General features: G+C 37.7%; 1 protein-coding gene across 1 annotated transcript in view; it reads right to left on the bottom strand.

The window, feature by feature from the left end:
- The window catches only part of LOC124171191, an 85321-nt gene extending 74191 nt beyond the window's left edge, over nt 1-11130 (bottom strand). Inside the window, exon 1 of the mRNA XM_046550329.1 lies at nt 10717-11130. Coding sequence (XP_046406285.1) covers nt 10717-11130 — 414 coding nt within the window. The remainder of the gene's footprint in view (nt 1-10716) is intronic.
- Between the last annotated feature and the right edge of the window lie 12979 nt (nt 11131-24109).

Below are 24109 nucleotides of genomic sequence, written 5' to 3'. Positions count from 1 at the left end.
GGTCATGCAGTTTTTGTATTTATACAACCGAGTTTTTATATATTTTAAGAGAATCATTACGAATGACACCATTTTAAACGATATTTTTAAAAACTCAATGACTTTGAGATAAAATGTCATTTGTAGGGAAACATTGAAAAATTCTTAATTGAAAGTACCGCTTAAATAATTCCAAAAACGCTTTGATATTTTTGAGATGGCTTCTGCGTTACGATGGTAATGAAGGCTGCATTTTCCGAGTTTCACCGCGTCGTCTTTGTGATACAGATAACAGTTTCTCCTGCATCCTAGCAGGCGTATTCAGGTCGAAGATTTCGACCACTTCGACCTGAAGACGCTTCCTGGAATGCAGGAGAAACCTGTCTCCATCAAAACGACGACGCGGTAAAACCCGGAAAATGCGGCATTCATACCTTGAGACATATTGCTTACTATGTTGATGTTTTTATCAAATGTCTCACCAGCAATGAGGTTACCATGAAAAACGTTAAAAGTATAAATTTTCTTTCACTTTTTCATTTTCTGGTTAAGTACGAAGGTCCGGTGTCTTCAACTATACGCTTGCAAAGAGAATCTGATGATTACATCAACCCTTCCGTGACTGTGCCTAGAAAACTTACGCGAGTGACTGGGAGGGGTATCTCAAGTACCCCATAAGCATTACAATATGTTGTATTTTAGTCTCCCCCGTAATTCCACACCACGATTCTTTTTATGACATAACATGTTGCTTTGTATAATTTATATATTGCCCTTTTACGGCCAGTGGAGTTTTTCTTTTCCCAGTTGACCTTGAGGCCGTAGAGCTCACCTTTTTATCTAACTCTATTTAGGTTTTTACTTTGATTTGGTGTGAAATGGCAGGAATCTTCCATATTTGCTAAATTAACTGTACATTGACTAACATGCTATGAAAAAACAATTAGGTACAAAAGTTGCCATCATGCAGACTATTGGCGTTATTACGTTAAAATAAAAATTGAAGTTTTCAAAAACAGTTTAAATGCAAAAAAAATCATTCGTTGCCTAAATAATCACAAAGTGGTTGAGCTCAAATACAAAAATATCAAAGTGACAAAATAAATTATTATACAACATTAAGATAATTTGGGGTGACTGAGTTACCCCGCACAGTCACGGAAGGGTTAGATACATTCAAGGCTACGAAATACTGCAAAATCCTACCCTTCTTCTGGAGTATGTTAAGGTTTCCATTCTATCGCATTATAAAATAATTTATCTATGGATTTCAGATGCACCTAAGAGTTCCAATTTTCTCACATCTTGTAATTTATAATGTGCTGCATATTTAAATTAATTTTATACTGTGTTCTCATTGGTAGAACCGTCAGATTGCTTACCTGTTCAAGTCTTTTGCGGTATGTGATTTGTCACTGAGTATTAAAGAATGCCAGAGCCGGATAACACACTATATAGTGTTTTATTTTCCTAATTTTTTATATGCCGTGGGTACGTATATCGTCATCATATATGAGGAAGGTGAATTTGATTTCCTTGTGGCTCCATCTTCATTAGAAAAGCTGTATGGGCTTCACTGCTCTCTAATTCAATAAAAAGAAGACTAAGACGAAAAAAATTAGAGAAAAATTAGTCTAAATGTCGTACCGTACGTAGTACACTAAGTGGGATAATTTATCCCAACAATTCCAAACAGTATATTTCTACATCTTGTAAATGACTTAATGCATCTAATGTTTTAAACGATTTGAAGTCCTGGGAGCAGTTTCTTAGGGCAATAATAACATATTTACGTCACTGAGCTGAATTCCAATCATTTTACAATGCATGGGGCAGCTAGAACACCTCCATAGGCAACCAAGATTTAATGTACGTTTTTAAGTAATTACAAAATCGCCTATGCCCCTCTACATCGTGGAACAGAATTTAGACACGTCACTGCCCAGAAACTAATTGGGCAGTGAAAATTATCAAATTCACGGAATAATTTCCGCCATTTTCCTCCCATAAACCTAGATGCAAGCATTTCTACATAGCTTTCTAATGCAAATATTATAATGACTTTGGGTATGTGCAATGATGTCAGATAAAAAATTGAATCAGAGAGTACTAATAGTTTTTATACATTTTCTGAAGCATTAACAATGATTGGCGGCTGAACATTTTTACAAAATTCTATTTATTGTAATTGCAATCTTTATTACACACCGTTCAGTTACTGATATTGAGTTGGAGTGCAAAAAATTAGCTAAAATCGTGCTTGAGCTGTATCGCAAGCAAATATCGAGACATAGGATAGTTTAGATATCCCTTAGGCAGCCAAAGATTAACCTTATCCTAATCACTATATTACTAACCTAGTAACTTCGGTAGCAGCCACTTCCCCTTCTACCCTTTTCAATTATACACTTCCGTCGCTCAAAACTGTTCCGTTGGTGAGAACACGGTCGGGCTGGAATTGTCAAGCTCTCGTCTGCAGTATGCTTTATCGACACGAGGAATGTATTATCTGTGGAGAAATGTATATGAGCACTACCTTTCTACCCTTGCCCGGTTTTAGCGTCTGCCTTAGGCAATAGAGAATATTAATAGACTAATTTAGTCACCTAATTATCCATTAGAATGACAGAAAAGGTAAATTAAAAGTTGAAAATTCCCAGAGATGGTTTTGTGAGCGAAAGTCTCGGAATTTGGGTGTAATGCAGGAAAACGAAAATAATTACATCATAGTAATTGCAGTAGTAATTTAGCAATTGCATAATGAATCTGTAATAAACTTTAAGATCAAAACCTGCATTTTTCAGATACACTTATTTAAACAAGACAGCTTTGCTACAAAAAAAGTCTGTGGGTTCATTTGTCGTATAACGGATTGCTCACATTGCTTCAATTACTCAGACTACTTACGTACAATTCGAAACAAGGAGCATTATTTCGGGTAGCGACATACAAAAGAATGTAGTGGATTAAAACAAAGAAGATCACAAAAGCATCCAATTTAAAATATTTGTAATTAGTTGTTAAATGGGGCAAAGGAAAGGAAGTTGAATGAGTGCACTGAATAAAAGCTCACAGTTTCCCCCCGATGAGAACGGAATGTGGCGGAGGGTTGACATGATGTAGAGGCCTCCACGTGTCATGTTCCCTTGTCTTCAGAATATAGTATAAAATTAAACGAGTAGGCATTCTAAATGTAAGCGCTTGAAAGAAATGAGCTGACAGCTGACGCCGCAATGTTAGCGGTGAAATTAGATGAAGTGAAGTGAAGCTGCCTTCCACCTTTGAACAATTTTTGCTGCCGAGAGACGAGGAGCACTGAGGCTAATAAAAAAAGCGAAGCTTGTCTGCCACAAGAGAGAGCATGATATGTCTCACAGAGAGTTGAAATTAAGGGATGGTCGGCTCAATCATGAACAATAAAAGATTATGAAGCAAAATTAGTAACACAGGCATAAAACGGATATATTGTGGCCACAAAAGATATCATAAATTGAAAGTAATGAGTACAATAGCCATTTAATTAGTAATATTAATTATCAAATTGATAATAAGGTTGAAAATTACAACATTTTACTTTTGATTTGCATTATTTACGTGCCATTTACATAATAGTCAAGTATTGTTGTAAATCATATGATTTGCAGGTAATAGAAATTTAGATTGAACAGACGGCATTCCATGCTTTTGATAAATTAATTTTGCAGAATTTATTCCAGAAATAATGATATTAATATTATTACAGCTTCAACCGTAAATATTTGTGAAGCTATTGTCATTGAACACCAGGTAAGAATCGGGGTAATATTCTGGTGGATTGTTCAATTGCAAAATACGTAACATACTCATCAATTTGATTGTTTAGGTTAATAAGTAAGTTATTGTGTAATTGATAAAATCTCCAGAACATAATTCCCTCTGATGAACATTTGTAAAAAATGCTTAAAACTTTTCAAATGAATTTCATGCCATGAAATTAATGGTGTGCAAAGTTACTTTGTGTCATCGTGCCAATAGAGTCAATATATTCCGCAGTTGAACGAATTTCTTAAACCACCCCGGAGGGTATTGTTAAATACACAATCCTATTCATTTTTTCTATTTCAAGTAATTCTGCTATTAACAAAAAAGTTGACTTTCAGAATATATTTTAAACCAACCCCAAGCCCCAAAAAGTCTCCCTTACCATTTATTGGGACTTGAAAATTTTGGAGAATTTTGGTATAATTTACTGTTTTTATCCAAACAAAGTTATCTATTTATTCAACATTTTTATCGATAATTTAAACACATCAAACTGAGTGCGATAATGTAGAGGGGGCGATGAGAATTCATTACGGGAAATGGGAGAATGTTCTCCGCGGAAGAATAGTTAATTCCCGTGACTCTTTCGCAAACAAAAAAATTCGTCGAGGGCACTCCACAGAGTCGGGATTCTTATTTAATTTTCCCCGCTGGCGTGCCTCGGCGGACGGCGTGTAGGGTGCGGCAACATCCCTTTTCCCAGCCACCGTCCGAGACGCACTCCGTCCATGCGTCGCTCCCACTTCTGCTCTCAATGACTGCCTACAAGGCACTCCGCGGGGCGTAACTTTTTTCATCCCATGAGGGGGTGAGAGACAAAATTACTTGTCTCCTGCAGTACTATAAACTTCTTTACCCTGACCTGCGATCGTTTATAGGGGCCATTTTTGAGTGCCAGGAGAGAAAAGGTATTAGCTTAAGAATAAATTCAGTATAGCCTCACGCTTATAAAAATACAAATATAAAACATATCTGTCCTCAATCGTACAGTTTGCCTGAATTAATTTCCTACGAATGTTTTCGTTGTGCTATTAAAACTGTTTCAATTTACATCATGAAATTTTTATACTATACACGAGAGGGGGGGGCAGCCAAGGAGAACAAGTGATTTTTTTTTCTAAACAGAGTTAGGTACAGAAATCAATAGGAGAAATAGTACAAAAACTAGGTTGCGCAAGTGATTCGAGGTAATGTGTGTACCGTGCTGACATCGAGTGGAAAATCAAATGCACTCTTAAATACCTAGTTAATCTCATCTGTTTGATTTGATTCTTCTTTTTCTTTTGTTAGGAAAAATATACAAAAACTTGGTTGCTAAGGGATACGAGAGAATACAGACATCGAATGGAAAATCAAATACACTCCTAAATATCTGGATGATCTCGTTTGTTTTCTTTGCCGAATTTCTGTACCTAACTCTCTTAAGAAAAAAAGTCACTTTTACCCCTTGGCTTCTAACCCCTTTATTTATAGTATGAATATTTCAAAATGTAAATTGAAACAGTTCTAATAGCACTACATTTTTAGGAATTTGATAGTGGCAAACTGCACGATTGCAGAGAGCTATGGAATTTACATTTTCATTGTTCAAAACTTTATAGTATACAAAAGAATAATTCACTATAAAAATACAAAAGAGTATTTTTGGTTTTATTCTCAATTTTTCCACCTGAAACTCAAAAATGGATTCCATTTACGAACGTAGGATAAGATAAAGAAGTTTTTAGGACTGCATTAAACTATTAACTTTGTGCGCAGCGGTGCAATAAACAAATTATTCGGCTTAGCCGGAATCCGAACTCGGGATGAATATGTGACAAAATAGGACAAAAATTACAAAAATATATATTATCAGCAAGATAAACGCATGAGTACTTATAAAAACATTTGATTTTGCTACATTTAGCATAATATTCAGTTAACTTAAAATATTCAATTCACGTGTAGCAATATTTCGTTGCATTTCATTTTGAATCGACTTGCATTTTTAGATCTTTTTACACCGTCTGACAACTGATTCCATACTTTACAAGAGGTGACATGGAAAGTCCTAGCGTAAACAGATGTTCGATAGTGTGGTATCTAAGTAGGGTTTATTCCTGGAAAAGCGGCGTCATTAGCAAGACTTGCGTCTCCTGTGCCACTCTTTGGACTTGAGACGTCAACTTCCAGTTCGGTTTCCCGGTCTGAGATTCGTCTTGCAAGAAAGCAAATAACTGTTAGTATATTTGACAGGCAATTGGGTGATACGGGTTCCAATCCCGGCAAACCCAAATGATTCTTTCATGGCATGTGCTAAACCAAATGCTTTTTTCATTCTTCTTGGGTATTTAATATTATTCGGCTGTGCTTTGCAAAATATATAAATTTGGCATTGGTTTTGAATTTGTACCGACATTTTTTTACCATTGGAAATTACGAGAATGTCTAAAACGCTCAAAAAATTTAAACGAAAACACTGCATCGCAAAATTTTTAGTGATTTGAGTATATATTGAAGGTAGTATCAGCTTTAGAGCTTGACTCTTGAAAAGTGTGTTCTCCGTATTTCAAGGTATTTTTCTGAAAATTTACTTCTCGCGTTTTTGTTATGAAACTCCGTTCCAGGGGAGAGCAATTCAATTTGCATAATTTAGCCAAACTTTAATTTTCATACTGATTCCATGGTCTTATTTCACCGGAATCCTTAAAAGATTTCCAGGTCAAATACTTTATTTTAGAAGGTATAATCAGCAAATCTATTTGTTAAAAATCCGGACGCTGCCTTGTGTATTTTCTCCGATAAAAACCGTTTCTTTTCAGCTTTTTTCCTTTGAATTTGAAGTAAAGGCATATTTATGGCATATTTTTGAATCATTTACAGTCACCCATTTGCAAATTTATGGGATGGGGCAGTATTATAAAAAGAGGAAATTCTGAAACTGGAATACATTCTTGCTGGGAAAACATCAAAGAAAGTTTTGTGAGAAATGGCAATTTATGCAAAAATGGAGTAAAAACTTTTTACGTTTCATTTTTGGCAGACTTCATTGGTTAAAACTTTGTCGGAGAACATTTTGGGCTCTGAATTTCATCTGCAGCGGCGCGAGAATGGTGGCGGACGGCATATGTCTTTCATCAAGTCTCTGTTATTGGCGGAATGCATTTTTGCGATCCCGCACCAGATATGCATGAATTTGCGGTAATGAAGAGGCCTCGCCTTAACTAGGATCCGCGCCAAGTCCTTAAAATTTCACATTGGCGGCTAAAAGTGATAATGCAACCCAGTCGCATTAGAAAACTTTGGAGCTTGTCCTACAACTGAAAAAGTCAGAGAATTAAGGTCTCATTGTTAGGTTATACTAATAACAAACGATGTAAATAATAATAAAAAAGATAAATATATATACCATTGATAAAATACTATAAATCAAATGAAATATGCTCTTTTAATGCGCAGTATGGCACCCATCGCGAAAACATTTGACTGCAATATGAAATTAACATTTATCAAAAATTTAACCCTTAAAAAAACGTTTTCTTCTGTAAGGTTTTTAATCTAATTGCGACCTTTAGATGAACGTGCTTTAAGTTGCCCAATTTAATATAGCTTTCATGGAAAGTTTTTGAAAACTTATTAAACCACTTCACCATTACCACACAAAGGTAAAGAAAAACAATATTGGCAATTACAATGAATAACAGTTAGTGTATTTTAATGCCATTAAGAAACGCATCATTTTTGCTACAAGGAAAAAATATATTCCCCTAATATGCAGCCAAGTAAAATTCAAATTAGGTCGGCTCACTAATTATTGTTAATTGTGATTAAACTTAAGAGTTCTATTGTAAATTTCAACTATTGTATAAGAAAGGCATTAAGACTACAAATTATTATGGAAATTTTTCGGAAAGAGGGAATTATAAATTACTTCTTATAATATTTGAATTGCAAAGTCATAACGGTTGGGAATATTGGAATAAAAAATATGAATTTTGAAAGGACTTTTGCTTTAAACAATTTGATATTTAATCTTCTGTCATAATTTTAGTTCTCTATTTGATTTTAAGGTAATTAATTTCTGTATAAAACAATTTATTTTCTAGCATTCTTAGTAATGTTAATTCATATTATTGTTGAACCAATAGTTATTTTCAACAATAATAGGAAATTAGCTGAATGGAAAATCCAATACAATCTGCAATACTTATCAGCGATAAAATTATTGTGTGAATAAAGATAGTAATTGATAGAATTTTTGAACTTGAAATATATATTTGAAACACTTGAACGCAAAATGTAATGAGTGAGAAATATATAATTCCAGTTTTTAGGTCATGTTTTCTTCATGAGAGCTTTATTCTTTGTGTCACTAAAACCGTTACGCCACGCTTAATAGATGAATCTATTAGGGTGTGAACAGTGAGCCCTAACAGCTGGCAGACCTCGTAATATAGGTTGAGAAAAAAGTAAATATTCAAACTTTTCATCGTATTAAAAGGTATCGTGTTCTTATAATTTAGTAATAAAAGTCTATACAGACTAATTAAAAATATATTCATAAAAATTTCAGCCTTATTTGATTGTATGTTACTTTTCTATCGTCAAACATTTAGAACTCACAAAACAAGATTCAACTAAAAAAATCTGAAAATATATGTCTTTAAGGCTTTTTAATTGTCTGAGATAAGGTTTTAATTGGTTTCCATTATTTAACATTTTGGGTTCAAGGGATATTGATGCACGTATTTGAGTGGAAAGTGCTTAACTGGAAAGTTGCCAAAATGGTTATCAAAGCATTTCAAATCTTTCAGTTTCATTCATATACAGCACATTTCAGCGAATTATTCATGAATGAACTTGATAATAGCCGAGCGACTGAAATATTAATTTTGTATGCAATCGTATTGTATAGTAGGATAATTGTTGTCATAATACTTGCCTGAGGGAGCTAAACTTGGAAAGCATGGAGACAGATTATGTTTGGTAAATAAAAGGCTAATTATTTTCAGTATTGTCATACCGATAGGGTGTCAAATAATTGATTTTAACTGTCGCATATTCATGAGGAATTTCAATAGCTGAGGTTTTCCTCTGAGCATCTGTAAGCCATAAGAAAATTTTCATCGTGTAATTGTAGGTGATTGTATAAAAATACGGACTACTCACTACTATACGCATCTAAGTGGAGTAAGGCATAATACATTTAAATATCTTACCATCGCATATATTTTGCATCAAGAAGTTATTTTTCCCTTTTAGCAATGGAGGCAATCATGTGTACGCCCATAAAAATCTGCCATTTTTCTCAGTGTAGTTTTCCTTGTACTAAAATTCAAGCATGACTTTCTATAAAAAAAACTAATTTGTTTAAGAATTTATAGTGGCCGCAAGCTATTACAGAGTGACCCTTTATTAATTTTGACTACGTGGTGATTTCACTCTCCAGCTCCAGGTTCAGCTTTAGAATTCAATTATGAAATATTTGAAGATTTTCGAAGCGTTTCGACGCTAAAATACAATGATTGCGGCTAAATTATTTCTGGTTTGTTGCCGCGATTTGCAATGGAACACATGAAATGGTAAAAAGTAAAAATAAATTTAAAACTGTTGGGAGGTTGCCATGTTTTGTAAAATGACAATTGACCGATATGGGGACACAAATTTCCTGATGTAAGAGGTCAGGTATTCTTAAGTACTGATAAATATTCCGTATGTTATAGCTATAGAGAATGATTAGTCTTTCGTACAGCCTTAGGAGTGGACCTACACCTGGATAAAAAAAGCGGAGGTGGGACGTATGTAAACAGTTGAATGAACACAGTCATTGCTTTTGTCATTTCCACAAAAGCATTGACTTGAAATATTCGATTTTTCCCAGCCATGGCACGGTCAGGCCTAATAATTCTTGATTGTGGATTGTGTTCACAAATTACTTTTCCGTATTAATAAGTGAAATAACATTATTGTAAAATAGGCACTTCCCCTACAGCGGCTTACTTTATGGAATCATCCGCTAATGCAGCGTAATTGCAAATCTTCCAGAGGTGAAATAATTATTTTCCTCAACCAAGATGACCAGGATGCCAATCCTGCTCATTCCAGACGAGACAGTTGACTTTAATTTTGTGGAATTTTTCTATAATACTCATAGTCGATTGATGTTATTTATGGAACCTTTTAGGAAATAACAGAAGTGCTGTTGGTAAGAAGTTTTAGTATACTGTCAGTCAAAAGAGTGTCGATATTCCTCATTGCCGGTAATTATTCGTGACATATTCTTGCTTAAAATGCATAGTTCCACCTGAAAGATTCAAGAGCAAGTACAGCAGGTACTTTTCAACTTCTAACTGTATCTTAAGCATGAAACTTAAGCCTCTTTATTTTTTTATATAAATTTCTCTTACTGTAGCATTGGGTAAGTGTTGAAAAGGGTTAAAACATTTGTGTCCAACAAAATTCAAAGCGATAGCTGAAATTTTAAACGAGTAACCATTAGCGGAAAAATAGTAGACACGCGGAGGTGACGGGTCCATTTAAAAGGGCACAAACCTACCTCTTGACTGGTTCTATTTGATGACAGATTATTCGTTTAAAACTTACACTAACATCTTATCATTTTTGGGTAAGCATAGCATACTCTTTTTCTACATTTGTCTGTTACACAAATATTAAAAAGTCATATATGAGAAAACAGATATTTTAAAGGCAAATTTAGCAAATTTGATATATAGAAAAATGTTGACAACTGTCTATTTTGTATTTTCTGAAAGTTTCAAGATGATAGCATAATTTTTAATGAGTAATCCGTCATCAAAAGAGATCGGTTGAGCAGAAGGTGTGCATTCTATTATGAGAAGCCTTTAATGAATAAAATACCCAGCGGGACGGGGGAAATTCTGACACGGGAAGCCACGTTAAGCCCACCGGCGGCCCGGCACTGCCTCCGACACCCACCTTGCTCGGCGACCCTCCGTGCCTCAGCATCTTCTTGCAGCACTTGCTTTGTGTGGGGACGGGAGGCGGCGCGTCCTCCGGCCTCCGCCTCCGGGGGGCCAGGCAGCACCCGACCACGTCTCCCCAGCCCCGCTGCGGCGGCGACCGGCCCGGCGCCTCCACGGCCGACACCGCGCCCTCAACGTCCACGACGCCGAGGCGTCCCGGCCCCGACGACTCCCGCAACAGCGAGAGCAGCTTGTGCGGCCCGCTGGACGGCTTGGCCTCGCCGCCCCGGGCGACCGCGCCGCCGCCCCGGACACCGTCCCCCGCGCTCGCCACGGCGGACGGCAGAGTGCACGACGCGCTACCCACACGTCCGCTCTGCTCGACGGACGCTAGCCAACTCGCCCGGCCCCGCCTCGACCCAGCCATTTCGCGAGAACTCCCGGCATGCAACCCCGGCGCCTGCGCGACCCCTTCCAAGCACCCCACCCCCCACGAGGGAACGCGCTATGTCCATTCAAAGGGGCCGCTTTCAGAGCACTCTGGGACGTCGGCGAGAGGAGCCCCTCTTTTCACGCACACTCCGGCGATATGCGAGGTGGGAGTGTGCCAAATTCGCTCGAGTACGGGTGGATGAGTAGCCAGGCGTTGCTCGACTATCTGAACGGGTACTGAGATGCATGTATGCGTACTCGAACACCCACTTATCTGTCAGTAGCAATCGAGGGTGTGAATATTCAGGCATGTACGCAATAATCCCCCAAAATAATGTGGATACGAAAGCCACTCGATTATAAGGAGTATAATAACGATATAACCCTGCTTTCTGCGTAGACACTGCTGCTTGCTTATGAATTGCTCTGGGTACTCGAGTACTAAATAGAAAATCCTGCAAATACTTTTGTACTCTACTTTGTCCTGCCTCTCCAGTTTCTGCATGCATACAAGATAATCTTAAGTAGGTACTGGAGTGTCTGTATTTGATGATATTTGGCAAACTTTTATTTCCAACGTTCTATCACCTGCTTTTGGTTTTTATTCGAGTGTTCAGAGGAATACACTTATATACTGGGGTGTTAATGGCTATTTACCGACCTGATGCGTTAACTTACATAGTAGACATTAACAAAGACAGTCCGATATAATTTTTTTCAGGAAATACTGTCCTTTTACCCATGCATAAGTCTGAGTACCTAAATGAGCATATGGATAGTCAAAGGCATACGAAACACTGATATATTAAATAATGTCTGGCGAAACATTGCGAGACTCAGAACAGGTAAGATGAGCTCTACGGCCTCAATAATGAATACGCATGCCTCTTGCTTGATCAGCCTATTTTAAAGGCGGCTTAATCGATTTAAAATTATCCTGTTTTCTTGAAAATTTCTGGGTAGATAAACTGAAACGTCATTAGAATTTAACAGTAGATATCTTAAATTTGGTAATTTTACCTTTTGGCGTTTCTTTTTTTTAAATCTTTTTTAATTTATCAATATTTTAGATACAGTCAAGTGTTGAACCAGGTCTTTTCTGCTTACCCAGAAACTTCATAGTTGTTAACTTAAGAGTGATGAATATAAAATGATCGATCGAGTTAGCAATGAGAATGTACTGAGAAGAGACACTTTGTCTGTAACACAAATATTAAAAAGTCATATGGCGACTTTTCGAATATCAAAATATCATAACAATGGCGGCTTTTAGTTGGAAGCATCTTTCTAGCATTACGTGGCCGGAAAATGGGACACTTCATCTAATTTTTAAGAAATTGAAAATAGGGAAAATCATAGATCTTCCCTATTATCTGATATTAATATAAGCACGCACATTATGAGGGCCTGATGGAAGCAATCGTAGAAATACAGGTGGAAGGGGAGAAGAGCAAGGGACGGCCCCGAGTGAGTTATATAGGACGGGTTATTAAGGATGTAAAGGAGAAGAAATATGTCTATATGAAAGGCTAGCGGATAGGAGAGTGGAATGGAAAGCTGCGTCAAATCAATCTTAGGATTGTTGACTTATGATATTGCCTAATGATGAAGCTTTACGCCAGTGATGTGTAACCAAAATAAACAAGTTGATAGGGAATTTCCCTCCAATCTATCGCTCCGGGTCCGTACAGCACTCAGTATCGCTTAGATGAAGCTGAGCCTTCAGGGCATTCTACTTCGTTGGCACGAGAAGTATCTTTGGTGCCTTTGGGAGAGCCATGTGGACCATTCTAGGTAACACCCGACCACGACAAATTAATATCGATTTCCGCCAAGGATACAATGTGTAGGGGGACGCGCTATGATGGGAGTAAGGGGGTATAGCGACAAGTTGGGGGATAGCAATCACTGCAACCTCTCCTATGACCCCTTTACATTTGTTTGTCGAGAGGTACAAACTGCACGGCAGGGAGCAGTAACGTCCGGCTGTGATCTAGTTCCAGTTTCGTGACCTATAAAATATTATAATACACGTGACTGGTAAGCACGGACAAGACTGCTATGAAGTATGATAGAAAATAATTTTAATTTTTGTAATTCTTGTAGGGAGCCTTTTTATTTTTCCAGAGAAGTAGACTTTTTTGCTCTCAACGAACTCATTTAGGTGAACTGCAATAACGAATTAAAAAAATAATTCAATGTTTGAAATTCATGCTTTTCACGATTTAATTGTCGATATTTTTTACCAATTCACGAACTCATTTAGGTGGGTCGTTTACTTTACTTTAAGCTATTGATTGGGAGATAATTGGTGCAGTAGTAAGATATTAGATGAAGCTGGGCCCTAAGGGCAGCACCAAATAAACAATTAACAATAAACATAAATTAGAGCAGTCTTTACTCAGGAGAGGTTTACGATGCCGAAAAGGCACTATCGATACGAAATATTTTATTGAATTATAACCCATAGTTTCAGCAGCTAGTGTGAGATGTGACATCTTCAAATATAAATCCGCAATTTATACTCAGGAATAATCCGGTGGGGATACTACGTCAGATAGTGGGGAAAGGGTAGAGCAGGGTGAATATCGTTCGTGATATAGGTCAGTTGGCATGTTCCGGGAATCATTGGATGGAAGGGAGGACAAGTTTTAAAAGACGGCTTTTCGTTGGAAGCATCTTTCTAGCATTACGTAGCCGGAAAATGAAACACTTAATCTAATTTTTAAGAAATTGAAAATGGGGAAAATCATAGATCTTCCCTATTATCTGACAGTAATACTCCCTTACCCATTCCTAGGTCTACACCTAGTGTGGAATTATGACTGCAAAATTTGCATTACAGTTTTATAGTAGGTGCTAAAGCCCCAGTATGGTTATTAAATATTTTATTTACAAATTATGTCATTATCATACGTTTTAACTATAGGTATTACGATTTTCCACTAAGCAAAGCCTAAGTTTTAAGGTGTGCTTACACGATACATTAACACATACAAGTTAAATGTATGAGCGAGTGAATGAACTAGAAAATGCACCGCTTATCAACTCAACTTGTGCAAACGCATGAGCACAAATGGAACCCATTTTAATTTGGTTCATGAATTCGTAATGTTCTGCTTCGGTCCAAAAATCATTCATGTAAACAGACATTAACTTGTACATGTTTATGTACAGTGTGATCAGGCCGTTAGAGGCATTTGTGTATAAAAAGAGTTTAATGAAAAGGATATGGTGCTCTAATTTCGATGATTTGCTAACTGATTCTTTTTGAGCAGCCTGGTGAGAAGTAAATTTCTACTTTTTCTTGAAGCATGGATTCCCTGCGATCAGGTTTGGGTGCAGTGGTGGACGGAGAAGGTGGATTGGACGATGAGGGAATGGCACGAGGAATTTCTCGACATTACGGGCGAGGTAGCTTTTAGTTGTGATGAAAATTAACAGCAAATAAATTGGGTGGGTAATTAAATTTATCAGAGCTATTTCTATCAGACATTTTTAATATAAGTATATTTTTATAAAATATTGTGGTCGCATAAATTGAATTAAAGTGTAACTGTATGTTTACAAGTTCCATTCAAACAAAATATTTTTGGAAAACTACAATAAAATAGCACTCACAAGATAAAAATAATTTTCTTGATCAGAAACGTACAGAGTACATGTTTCTACTTCCTTTGGGAGATGGTAGATGAGGTACAACCGACCTTAGCCAGCATTCAGATTAACACTTTGAGTGCCGGCTGCTAAATTTAAAGCCCTACTGAAAAATCCAGCCATTTTTACTATATTCGTACATTTTTTAAATCATTAGCATCAAAAATATATTTATATCGATGTGCATTTCAATAAAAATGGACTTTGCTCTTCTTTATGAATGAGTTGAATTTATTGCTAATTTTTAAATTTATAATTTAACAATGAAAACCTACAGTTCTTGAAAAATAAAAAAGTAGCAACATATGATGTATCGCCATAACATGCATAATAATTTTTTAATACACTCAATTTGAACTATTCAAAGCTTTGAAATCATAAAAAAGCATTGTTCCAAGCAAAGCATTATAAATCCTGGATGACAAAAAAGGGTCAATGCACCCTCAACGAACGGTCCATTGGCCCAAAGAATTTTCACACCAAGTGGACTAAGATGAGGATACCGGTAGCTACAGAGGACTTTTCATCATTAAGTAAACATAAAGTGAGCTCTCTTTCCATCGAGCAGTTGATTTTTGAAAAAAACAGAACCCCTAAGCAGTAAACTGGAAAAGTACCACGGGCGGAATATTACGGCTTCACGCATACAAAGCCAATTAAATGGAAAGACGTAATATTACGTCCATGGCAATCCACAGAAGGATTAGCAGGACGTAATATTACGTCCATGGCACGCAAAGTGTTAAAATCGTGGTAGGTACCAGAACCAACGCCTTGTGAGAAGGCAACTGTTGTGTTCCCTTGTTGTTTTGGTTGTATAACTAACAGGATAATAAGGCAGAGAAATGTTTTGTATGATTACCGGCATTGTGACTGCGTGGGTTTCCGCGGTGTCGAGGTTCCAAAATCTCAATTTTTTCGGTGCTACCGCGTCAGTTGTTTCGTCGGTTGAAGGTGTGTACAAGGTGCCTTGCTCTTGCGGGAAAACATATATTGGTGAGACTTGTCGTTCACTGGAGGCACGAATGCAAGAGCACCGAAGGGCCACGAAGAATAGGTAATTCCAGCTGTCGGCCATACCGGAGCATGCCTGGATCCCGGGACATGACATTAAATTTGACGAATCCAGGATAGTATTAAAAGAAGACAGATATTATCCCAGTCTTATCCGAGAAGCAATTGAAATAGCTCGGACGGACACTTTTAATAGGGACGATGGCTACCACTTGGATACCAATTGAAGGAGACTAATGAAACGGACCAATGAGAGAGCAGCCGCCACAACTGGCGGGACTAGGCCCCTATATAACGAGGACAAAAATCGTGGACCGGCCCTTTCAGACACCACTTGACTTCTTCTGAAACATAATCCATCAGCATCCTTTACACTGCGGTCTACGTGGGGTTTTGCCGGTTTCCCTCACGTCTCGGACGAACGTCAGACCAATAGCCATCTCGAAGGAAAAGAGTTCCAGATAAATATGTATTACAATTGCTGCTACAAGCTCACAAACACCTGTAAACTTAAAATACCTATAACAAGCCCTGAAGAGGAAAATTGTCCTTTAACGGGGTTCATGCTGTAAATATGTCTAAAAACTACCAATACTATGTAAATATCCATGTACACTGGCAGCATTGGAAATAAACGCTTTTTTAATTGAATTGAATCGTGGACCAGCAAAGAGATATGGAGGAGCAGCCAAGCAGCAGAAGGAAGGAAGGAAGGACACCAACGCCACCAAGGACAGCAACGATGAGTAGTTCGGGCACGACCGGAATAAGGCGCCTAAGGACCCTTATCACGGCGTGTCATGGATGAAAGTCCAACGGAAGAAGAAAGTCGTGGTGACCGGAGTCGTCAGCAAGAAGCCCGCCAACCTCGTTCCTGCCGCCACCACCAGGCCAACCACCACCGCTGCCACCAGCCCCGTTTCCGTCCCATTGGGGGCCATTGCCGCACCATCATCCCCTCACTCTTCCCTAGCCTCCTCCCGTGCAGGATCTGTATGCGAATCGGGCTCCTTTTCCACCCTATCCTTTGACCAATCCCTTACCCCACAACCTCACATCTCTACTCCTAGGTCCACCGCAGCGCCGAAGAGCTACGCCAAGGACACTTCGGTGTTAATTGGCAATCTTCCGGCCAACGTGACGCAGAAATCTTTTTTTTCAGGGTCTAATGTTTGCTTTACCTCCCCTCAGGACCATTGCAGATGTGTCTGTCTTCTCGGCGGATAGGAAGGACCGGCTCCCCATCCCAGCGTCGTTTGGCTATCTGTTCGAGAGGGCAGACGAGAAGATGAAGCTTGACCACCGACTTGGCGGGCCGTGCACCGCAGTAGTGCGGCGCCCGGCCACCAAGCCGGCGGCCACTAATAAGAAACTGTCTGCTTCCTTTTCAGTTGTGGTGCGATACGTCGACCGCGGCACTACGGAAACAGAGATCCAAGAGGGGTTGGGACTGCTAAGGAGTGACAAATGCAAGGTGACGAGGATAATAGGGTAGTTTCCTTCATCAAAGAAAACGAAAGGCATTGATTGCGATTCGTTACCCATCATTAGTGTATTCATAATATACACATTATTTGGTTTTAGAAATCCCAGTTTAGACAGATGAAAATGGTCAATTTTAACCGCATTTGAAAAAGACCAGATTGGCGCCCATCCGATGCCACTCCACGTGATGTCACAGGGACCTAGTTTCTTTACGAGTAGTAAGGAGTTTTACATCGTCTGAGATTACCAATGCATGCATGAGCACAGAGATCAGGGAAACATGTCTTAATAATCTACTATTAAAACTGCCTAAGGTCAGAAAGTTTCCTTCGTTTGAAAGGGTATTAATAGTCCTTATTTAAGCCAAGCGCTACCTGCTAGCAGGGTACTCTGCTACCTGCTAGCAGCCTGCATTGTATCAGCGCCTAAAGCCTCGCTCCAAGGTCACCTCACACGGGGACAGCGGGAACCAGACGTCACACGGTATTTTCCCAGCATTCATACTTAGCCGTCGCGTTTTCGCGTGCTTGAAAATGTTCACTTTTCATTTAACCCCGAAAAATAGATATCGTCATTAAAAAATCGAAAAGCGTGCAATTCGTACTCCAGGACTAATAATTTTTCGATTGAGGCAATAAAAAAATAATACGAAACCACCCTATTGCAAGGAGAGACGGCCAGCCGACAACCCTGTTGCGATTCGTCACCCGTGACGCCGACCTACCCCAGCAGCTGCTCAGCGAGTGATTACACCTATACGGGAAACGATACATTGTCGAACCCTCCCATCCTCCACGCTCCCAGCCCGCCCAATACCGCAGGTGCTTGGGTTTCGATCTCCCGACAAAAGGCTGAAGGCGAGATCATCGCTGTGCGAGATGCGGAGCGTCTCACTGCTCCGCAGCTTGCACGGCGGATGCTCTCAAATGCGCCAACTGCGGAGGAGGGCATCACGCCGGAGGTTCGAGGTGCACTATGCGCACGGCGGAGCCGACTGGGCTGGCCAACACAACACAACTAATATCTTGCCCTGTTCGTCCATCCCCAGGTGAAGCGGCCGAATCCTTGGTGACAAAGGACGATCTGCTCCGGGTCCTCAGCATCCTGTTGGCCAACCTACATCCCAAGGAGAGGACCACAGTTGTAGAGATCCTTGACAGCGGGGCTCGTGATGTTCTGGGGTACTGCGTCAAGGCGGTGTACTCCTGGAACCAGCAGCTGGCGGCCATCGGAGGGACAGACGGATGAGTTTGAAACTTTCTTTTCTAATTCTTTAAAACAACTGTCTTTTCCACTTGGCCCTTCAGGCAATGAAAAGATAACTGCATTCAAAATTAAAATTTCTTTTACTTCTATGCATTTTTATCGAGATAATTCTTCAATCCTTTCTTGCATAAAGTTAATCCTGAGGTGATTTCAAACCTAAAACGCAATTTTTATCTTAAAATTTTTAAAATTAATTTCATTTTAGGGCAAATTACGCTGAAATTTTTTATTTAAAATTTACATTATAATTCCACTAAGAATTAAATATCAACTGTACAAATTTCTGGATAATAGAAATGAAGATTTATACCAATTTTAAAACCTGAACTTAAACTCAATAATCACTATGGTAAGATTTTGAGGTTTGGTCATTTAAATGCATTTAATGATTTCAATTAATTGTTTACTCTTGCCTTTTACATTTGGAACTAGAAAATGTCACTCATGCATTACGCAATAAAGTTTACTCCGAATTCTATTGAAATGTCGCATGTTTTCACTTTTCACCTTGCATTACTTATTACTTATAATTCAATTTTGGACTGAAGCCCTTCCTTTCTGCCCGTAAGGCACATTGAAACCTTGTCTTCTTTAGATCTTTCTTCTTGGAATACGCAAGACCATCCGTCAAATGTAAATAACTCGCCGAAACTTTAATTTATGTTTTGACGACAGGCGAATGTACACATAAATTTGTAAATATTGATTAAAATGACGAAGGTTCAGGTTTTCATTGAGATTAAAATAAACCTCTTCTACTTCTTATGGAAAGTCTTGAAGCCTATTAATTTTTGTCGGGGCTGTAACACTCAACATGATATTCATATTCTCATGGATATAATGAGGTTATACACCTTTTGAACAGTTGAATCATGGGTGTTTTTCTCATTTATAAGGTCATAAATATCCGTAGTCAGTTATTATTCAGCCCCGAATTCAATTTTTTTCTCTTATTACAAAGAAGCATAACTTTTTTAAAAGCAAAAGTATTTATGATACAAGCATTATACCGTCTTATGATTTTATTTCTATTAATTTGTAGACCTATTTCAATTTTCCTAGCGGAAATTTTTTTTTCACGCGCATTCATACAGAAAATTAATATTGATAATATTTTTGTAAGAGATAATGAGTATATTTTTCTAACTATTTCAAATCAAAAGCAGCAAGCTGTTATTTTCCTTTGCTAGTTTTATTATTTATCGTCATAATATTTACGTTGCATTAATGTTATCCTCATTCATAGTCTTCAGGATGGAATTATTTTGCATTATTATTTATCTTCCTCAGTTCTGACAGTATTTTTGGCTAAATATATCTAAGTTACGTATTTTCAACAAGAACAACGTCATAAATATGCATTAATATTTTACGTTTGCGAACATACACGCTTCATTATCAACGGCGCGAATGTTATGAACTCTGTGTCATAACTACGGCGCCAAACTTTCGTCATTAGATCATTTTCTTTTATATCGTAAATTAAAAAATATTTTAGTGTAAGATGTAAAACTTTTCAGGAATTTTTTTCACGACTCAAGGGCGTTTATGGCTCCACCCACTTAGCAAAAGCTGCAATATTTTTTGCTATTCGGTTTGCCCACTTCATATTCTATGGGGTTTCATCTTTTATGGGACGAAGTTACTTTCATTAAGCTCCATCCCCGTGCATACGGCTTTCTTTGAACTTAAAACACAGCCATTGAAACATGATCTTGGCGTGCTTTAATCTTATATCTTCTCTTGAGCCGAAATGAAACTTGAGATGTGCTTTCCCAGCCCCTGTTATCCTACCCATTTTTCTCTTTCTTTCAATGTCCTTCCCACGCAAAAATAGAAAAATGTTTTCTTACGATCGGTTAGCGTTTGTGATATTTTCAAAAGCTTCCGCTGGGTTTCGGGAAAATTATGAAATAAATTTAAAATCGAATATTAAATATGCTTCATTGAGTTTTTGCCGGGAAAATTTTTTCGGAAAATCTCTCCCGGAAAATGGATGAATACCTTTTATAAACGCTCTTTACTTGATTAAGACGTTTTTTATTATATTAAGTTTATTTAATTACGTCTCACCATTGTGGTACGATTTGGGTTTGGCACCATAAACACTTGCTTTATTTTAATATCTCTGGCACTCATTAAAAAGTTCAATTTGGAGATTTTCAATGAATAGCGCTCACTGTTTCTTCCTCGTTTACCTGCCATTATTGCAAAACGTTTGCTGAAAAATTCTGGTAGGAGTCTTTTTCCCTTAAAATTCTTCTGTAAACCTTTTTTTACCCATTTAATTAGGGAAAATTGCATTGAATTGTATATCTTCAAATGCAATGCCCTCTTGCTAAGGTAGGTTCAAGTGAAAGCTAGTGCTCAGATATTGATGCTAACAGCCGTACTTTACGAATATTAGTTGGGGTTTCTTAAATAGACCGTTTATCATGGTGGATGAAGAATTCTGTCTAATTCGACCCAATTCAATTATTAACAATTGTGGAAAATTGAAAGTATTTATTCCGATATAGAAAAATTCCACTCCACCACACTTGAATCTTAGGATTTTATTTTATGAACAGCATGGATGAAAACCAAAGGAAGATTCGAGCGGAGTCAGACAATGGGATGTTTTTGCGATGGAAAAGGGATTTAACATACACCTTAGTTTCCGTGTTAATAAATAAATTAAGTAAAAATAAAATAAGTTAAATGCTTATTATTAGTCATAATAATGGCCTGTTACGGTGCCTCACTGAGGGCACCTTCATAGTGCCTCGCAATGTCTTTTCACCCTTTTCTCAATTTCAATATGTAATTGACAACTCTACGAAGCCGATGATGGTACTTTTCCACTCTTTTTTGAACTTTCAATGATCAAACTTACTGGAAAAATGAGAAAACAAGCATCTTAAGTAACTCTCACTTCTTTCGTCATCGATGAGGGATTAAACTTTCTGATGCGGCACATTCTCTTTCCATGTTTTCACCAACTGGCTTCATTACCTAGGAATGATTTTGCAATCTTTAGAAGTTTTGGCCGTCAGTGAATTCAAAATGAAGACGATCCCGAAACATTACTTGCCTTGATTATTTAACCAGCATCAAATTCTACCAAGTGAAGGCTGAATTATTTCCCTACGATTCACGTATCCTATGTAACACTGCACTCCGACTTTTCATCACAATTCTCTTTATCTCGATGCTTACTACCTTTGAGAAAAGTCTAACTCGTAAGGAAATTACGGATTTGCGAATCAAATAAAAGTTTTTTAGACCCATCGTGAGTATTCTGCCTCTTAGAGGAAGTCGAATATCACTTTGTATTCGCTAACTAATCAATTGGCACAACAAAGTAATTTTACTTCCGTTACTAATCCTAGGATTTCTCTCCTTAATTAGATTACTGTGAACCAATAGTTGATCCGCAGTTCGTCATTCACACTCCAAATTCGAATGCCTTCTTCTATCAGGCATAGCCATTGATAAAATTAAATGCCTATTATTAGTCATTATAGTGGCCTGTTACGGTGCCTCACTGAGGGCATCTTCATAGTGCCTCCCAATGTCTTTTCACCCTTTTCTCAATTTCAATATGTAATTGACATTGACATTATGTAATCTACGATGCCGATGATGGTACTTTTCCACTCATTTTTGAACTTTAAACGATCAAACCAGCTTTCAATCAAAAAATCAAAATTTGGCTTCCCGCACCGATTATAATAAAATGGAGTTCTTTGGACTAGTTTTAATTTTATCTAGTCCAGAGAATTCCAGGTCCAAAAATGATACATGAGAAAGTATACTCTCACACTAAGTATACTATCGGCTAAAAAATGGTACAGTAAAAGTAAAAATTATTGTATCTCATATAATTTATATCTGGTTAGATTTACCCATTAAATAGACTGGGTCAAGAAAATTTATAGTGGCTAAAGTTGACATAAAAACCCATCCTCTTTACCCTTGAAAATTCCCCTGTGATTTATTATTCTCGTTAGGGTAAAATTCTTGAAAGTATTTTCCCACTTGAATCTTCCCTTTGTTTTCACGCAGGCTGTTCATCAAAGCGGTAAAGGTATGGCGCAGCACCATCTGTTTCCTTTAATTGCCCGAGTTACCTCTACTCGAGGGCGTCCATAAGAAAATCCTCGCCGCACAGATCGTTAGCTGGAGAGGAGCAATCTACGGCGGTGGGGCTCGCTAATGTAATTTTCTCTCGCCCTCTTTGTTCCACGTCTCAAGTGGTCGATGATTTACCTGTACATCTTCCTCCCTAACGTTCAGCTCGCGTTTCCCATTTCCTCCTTTCGAATCAATCTCTCTAGTGATCTATGTGAATATTATTCGCGCTGCGGATCCCAGAAGCCCTCCGCAGAATTTATGAATTCATTTTATTCTGGGTTACTTTTTCAGAATTTTATGTTTAATCCTACCGATCTCCATAGAAAATGTTCCCAAGAGTCCCGACCCTTTTTCACTGCATTTATTGTCGCTGGATACCAACTCCGTTGGATTTTATGCCTAAAAACATTTTAAGCACATATTTCGGGATACACTTTTTGATAAACCACACTTTCATAGACAAAATGCATGTATGATTATAGTGTCTTGTCACAATTTACCTAAACTTAACGTGCTCCCACTTCTTTTCCCAATTAACGCTGCTTTGAAGACTGTGAACTGTGATTTATAACGTGAATTTCGTCCTGAGTTTTAATAGCTTTGAACAGAACATTACTTTTCCTTCGATAAATTATCAGATATTATGGTTTAATCCACCATTTTCTGTATTTTATTGTTCCAATTACCTAACATAAATATCATGATACAAGAGGGAATGGAGTTGTGGGTAACGGTACACCGAGAATATTCCATTTTGAAGCATTAATATTCATTATGAAATGGAATATTACGTGTCTCGTTAATTAGAGGCATCGGGTGTTAAGCTAAGATATCGCGAGCAATTCAGATTTGAAGGCATTTAAATAGTAACGTAGATATTAGCTATAACTAGGGCTCCTAGATTATGGTAAATAAAAGCTTCACTAAGCAGTATATATAGCCGTAAAAAGATCCATTTTGTGATAAAGGCGGTAAAATAAATCGTTGAATAAAACTTCCTTTTCCAAGAACAAAAACGAACTTTTAACGAGTCAAATACTACTAAGCAACACATATCGAAGGGGGAAATATTGATCACAAGGCAATGCAAAATATCGAAAACTTCAAACTTAACTTCGCAACTTCCTAACATAGAAAATAAGGTACAGTCTACTTATGCATGCAATTATATAGCATAAATATGGTGAATGTTCTGGTGTCTTGTTAATAACTATGCATGAGATATAGTTTACTGAAGTACTGAATATTTAGGAAACACGACATATTCCCATTTCTAATTTTATTGTTCCTATACCACTTGCGCTATTTTTCATGATGAAGCTTGGAATACTTTTCACCGCTCAAATGCAAGAAACAAACAGATACGTGGTGATGTGATTGAAAATAACATTTTGAGCATTATGACTATTTAAATGCATTCTCCTAAAAATTTTCCG

The sequence above is a fragment of the Ischnura elegans genome, chromosome X (assembly GCF_921293095.1).
Source record: "Ischnura elegans chromosome X, ioIscEleg1.1, whole genome shotgun sequence".
Lineage (NCBI taxonomy): Eukaryota > Metazoa > Arthropoda > Insecta > Odonata > Coenagrionidae > Ischnura > Ischnura elegans.
This window is presented reverse-complemented; position numbering and strand designations above follow the sequence as displayed.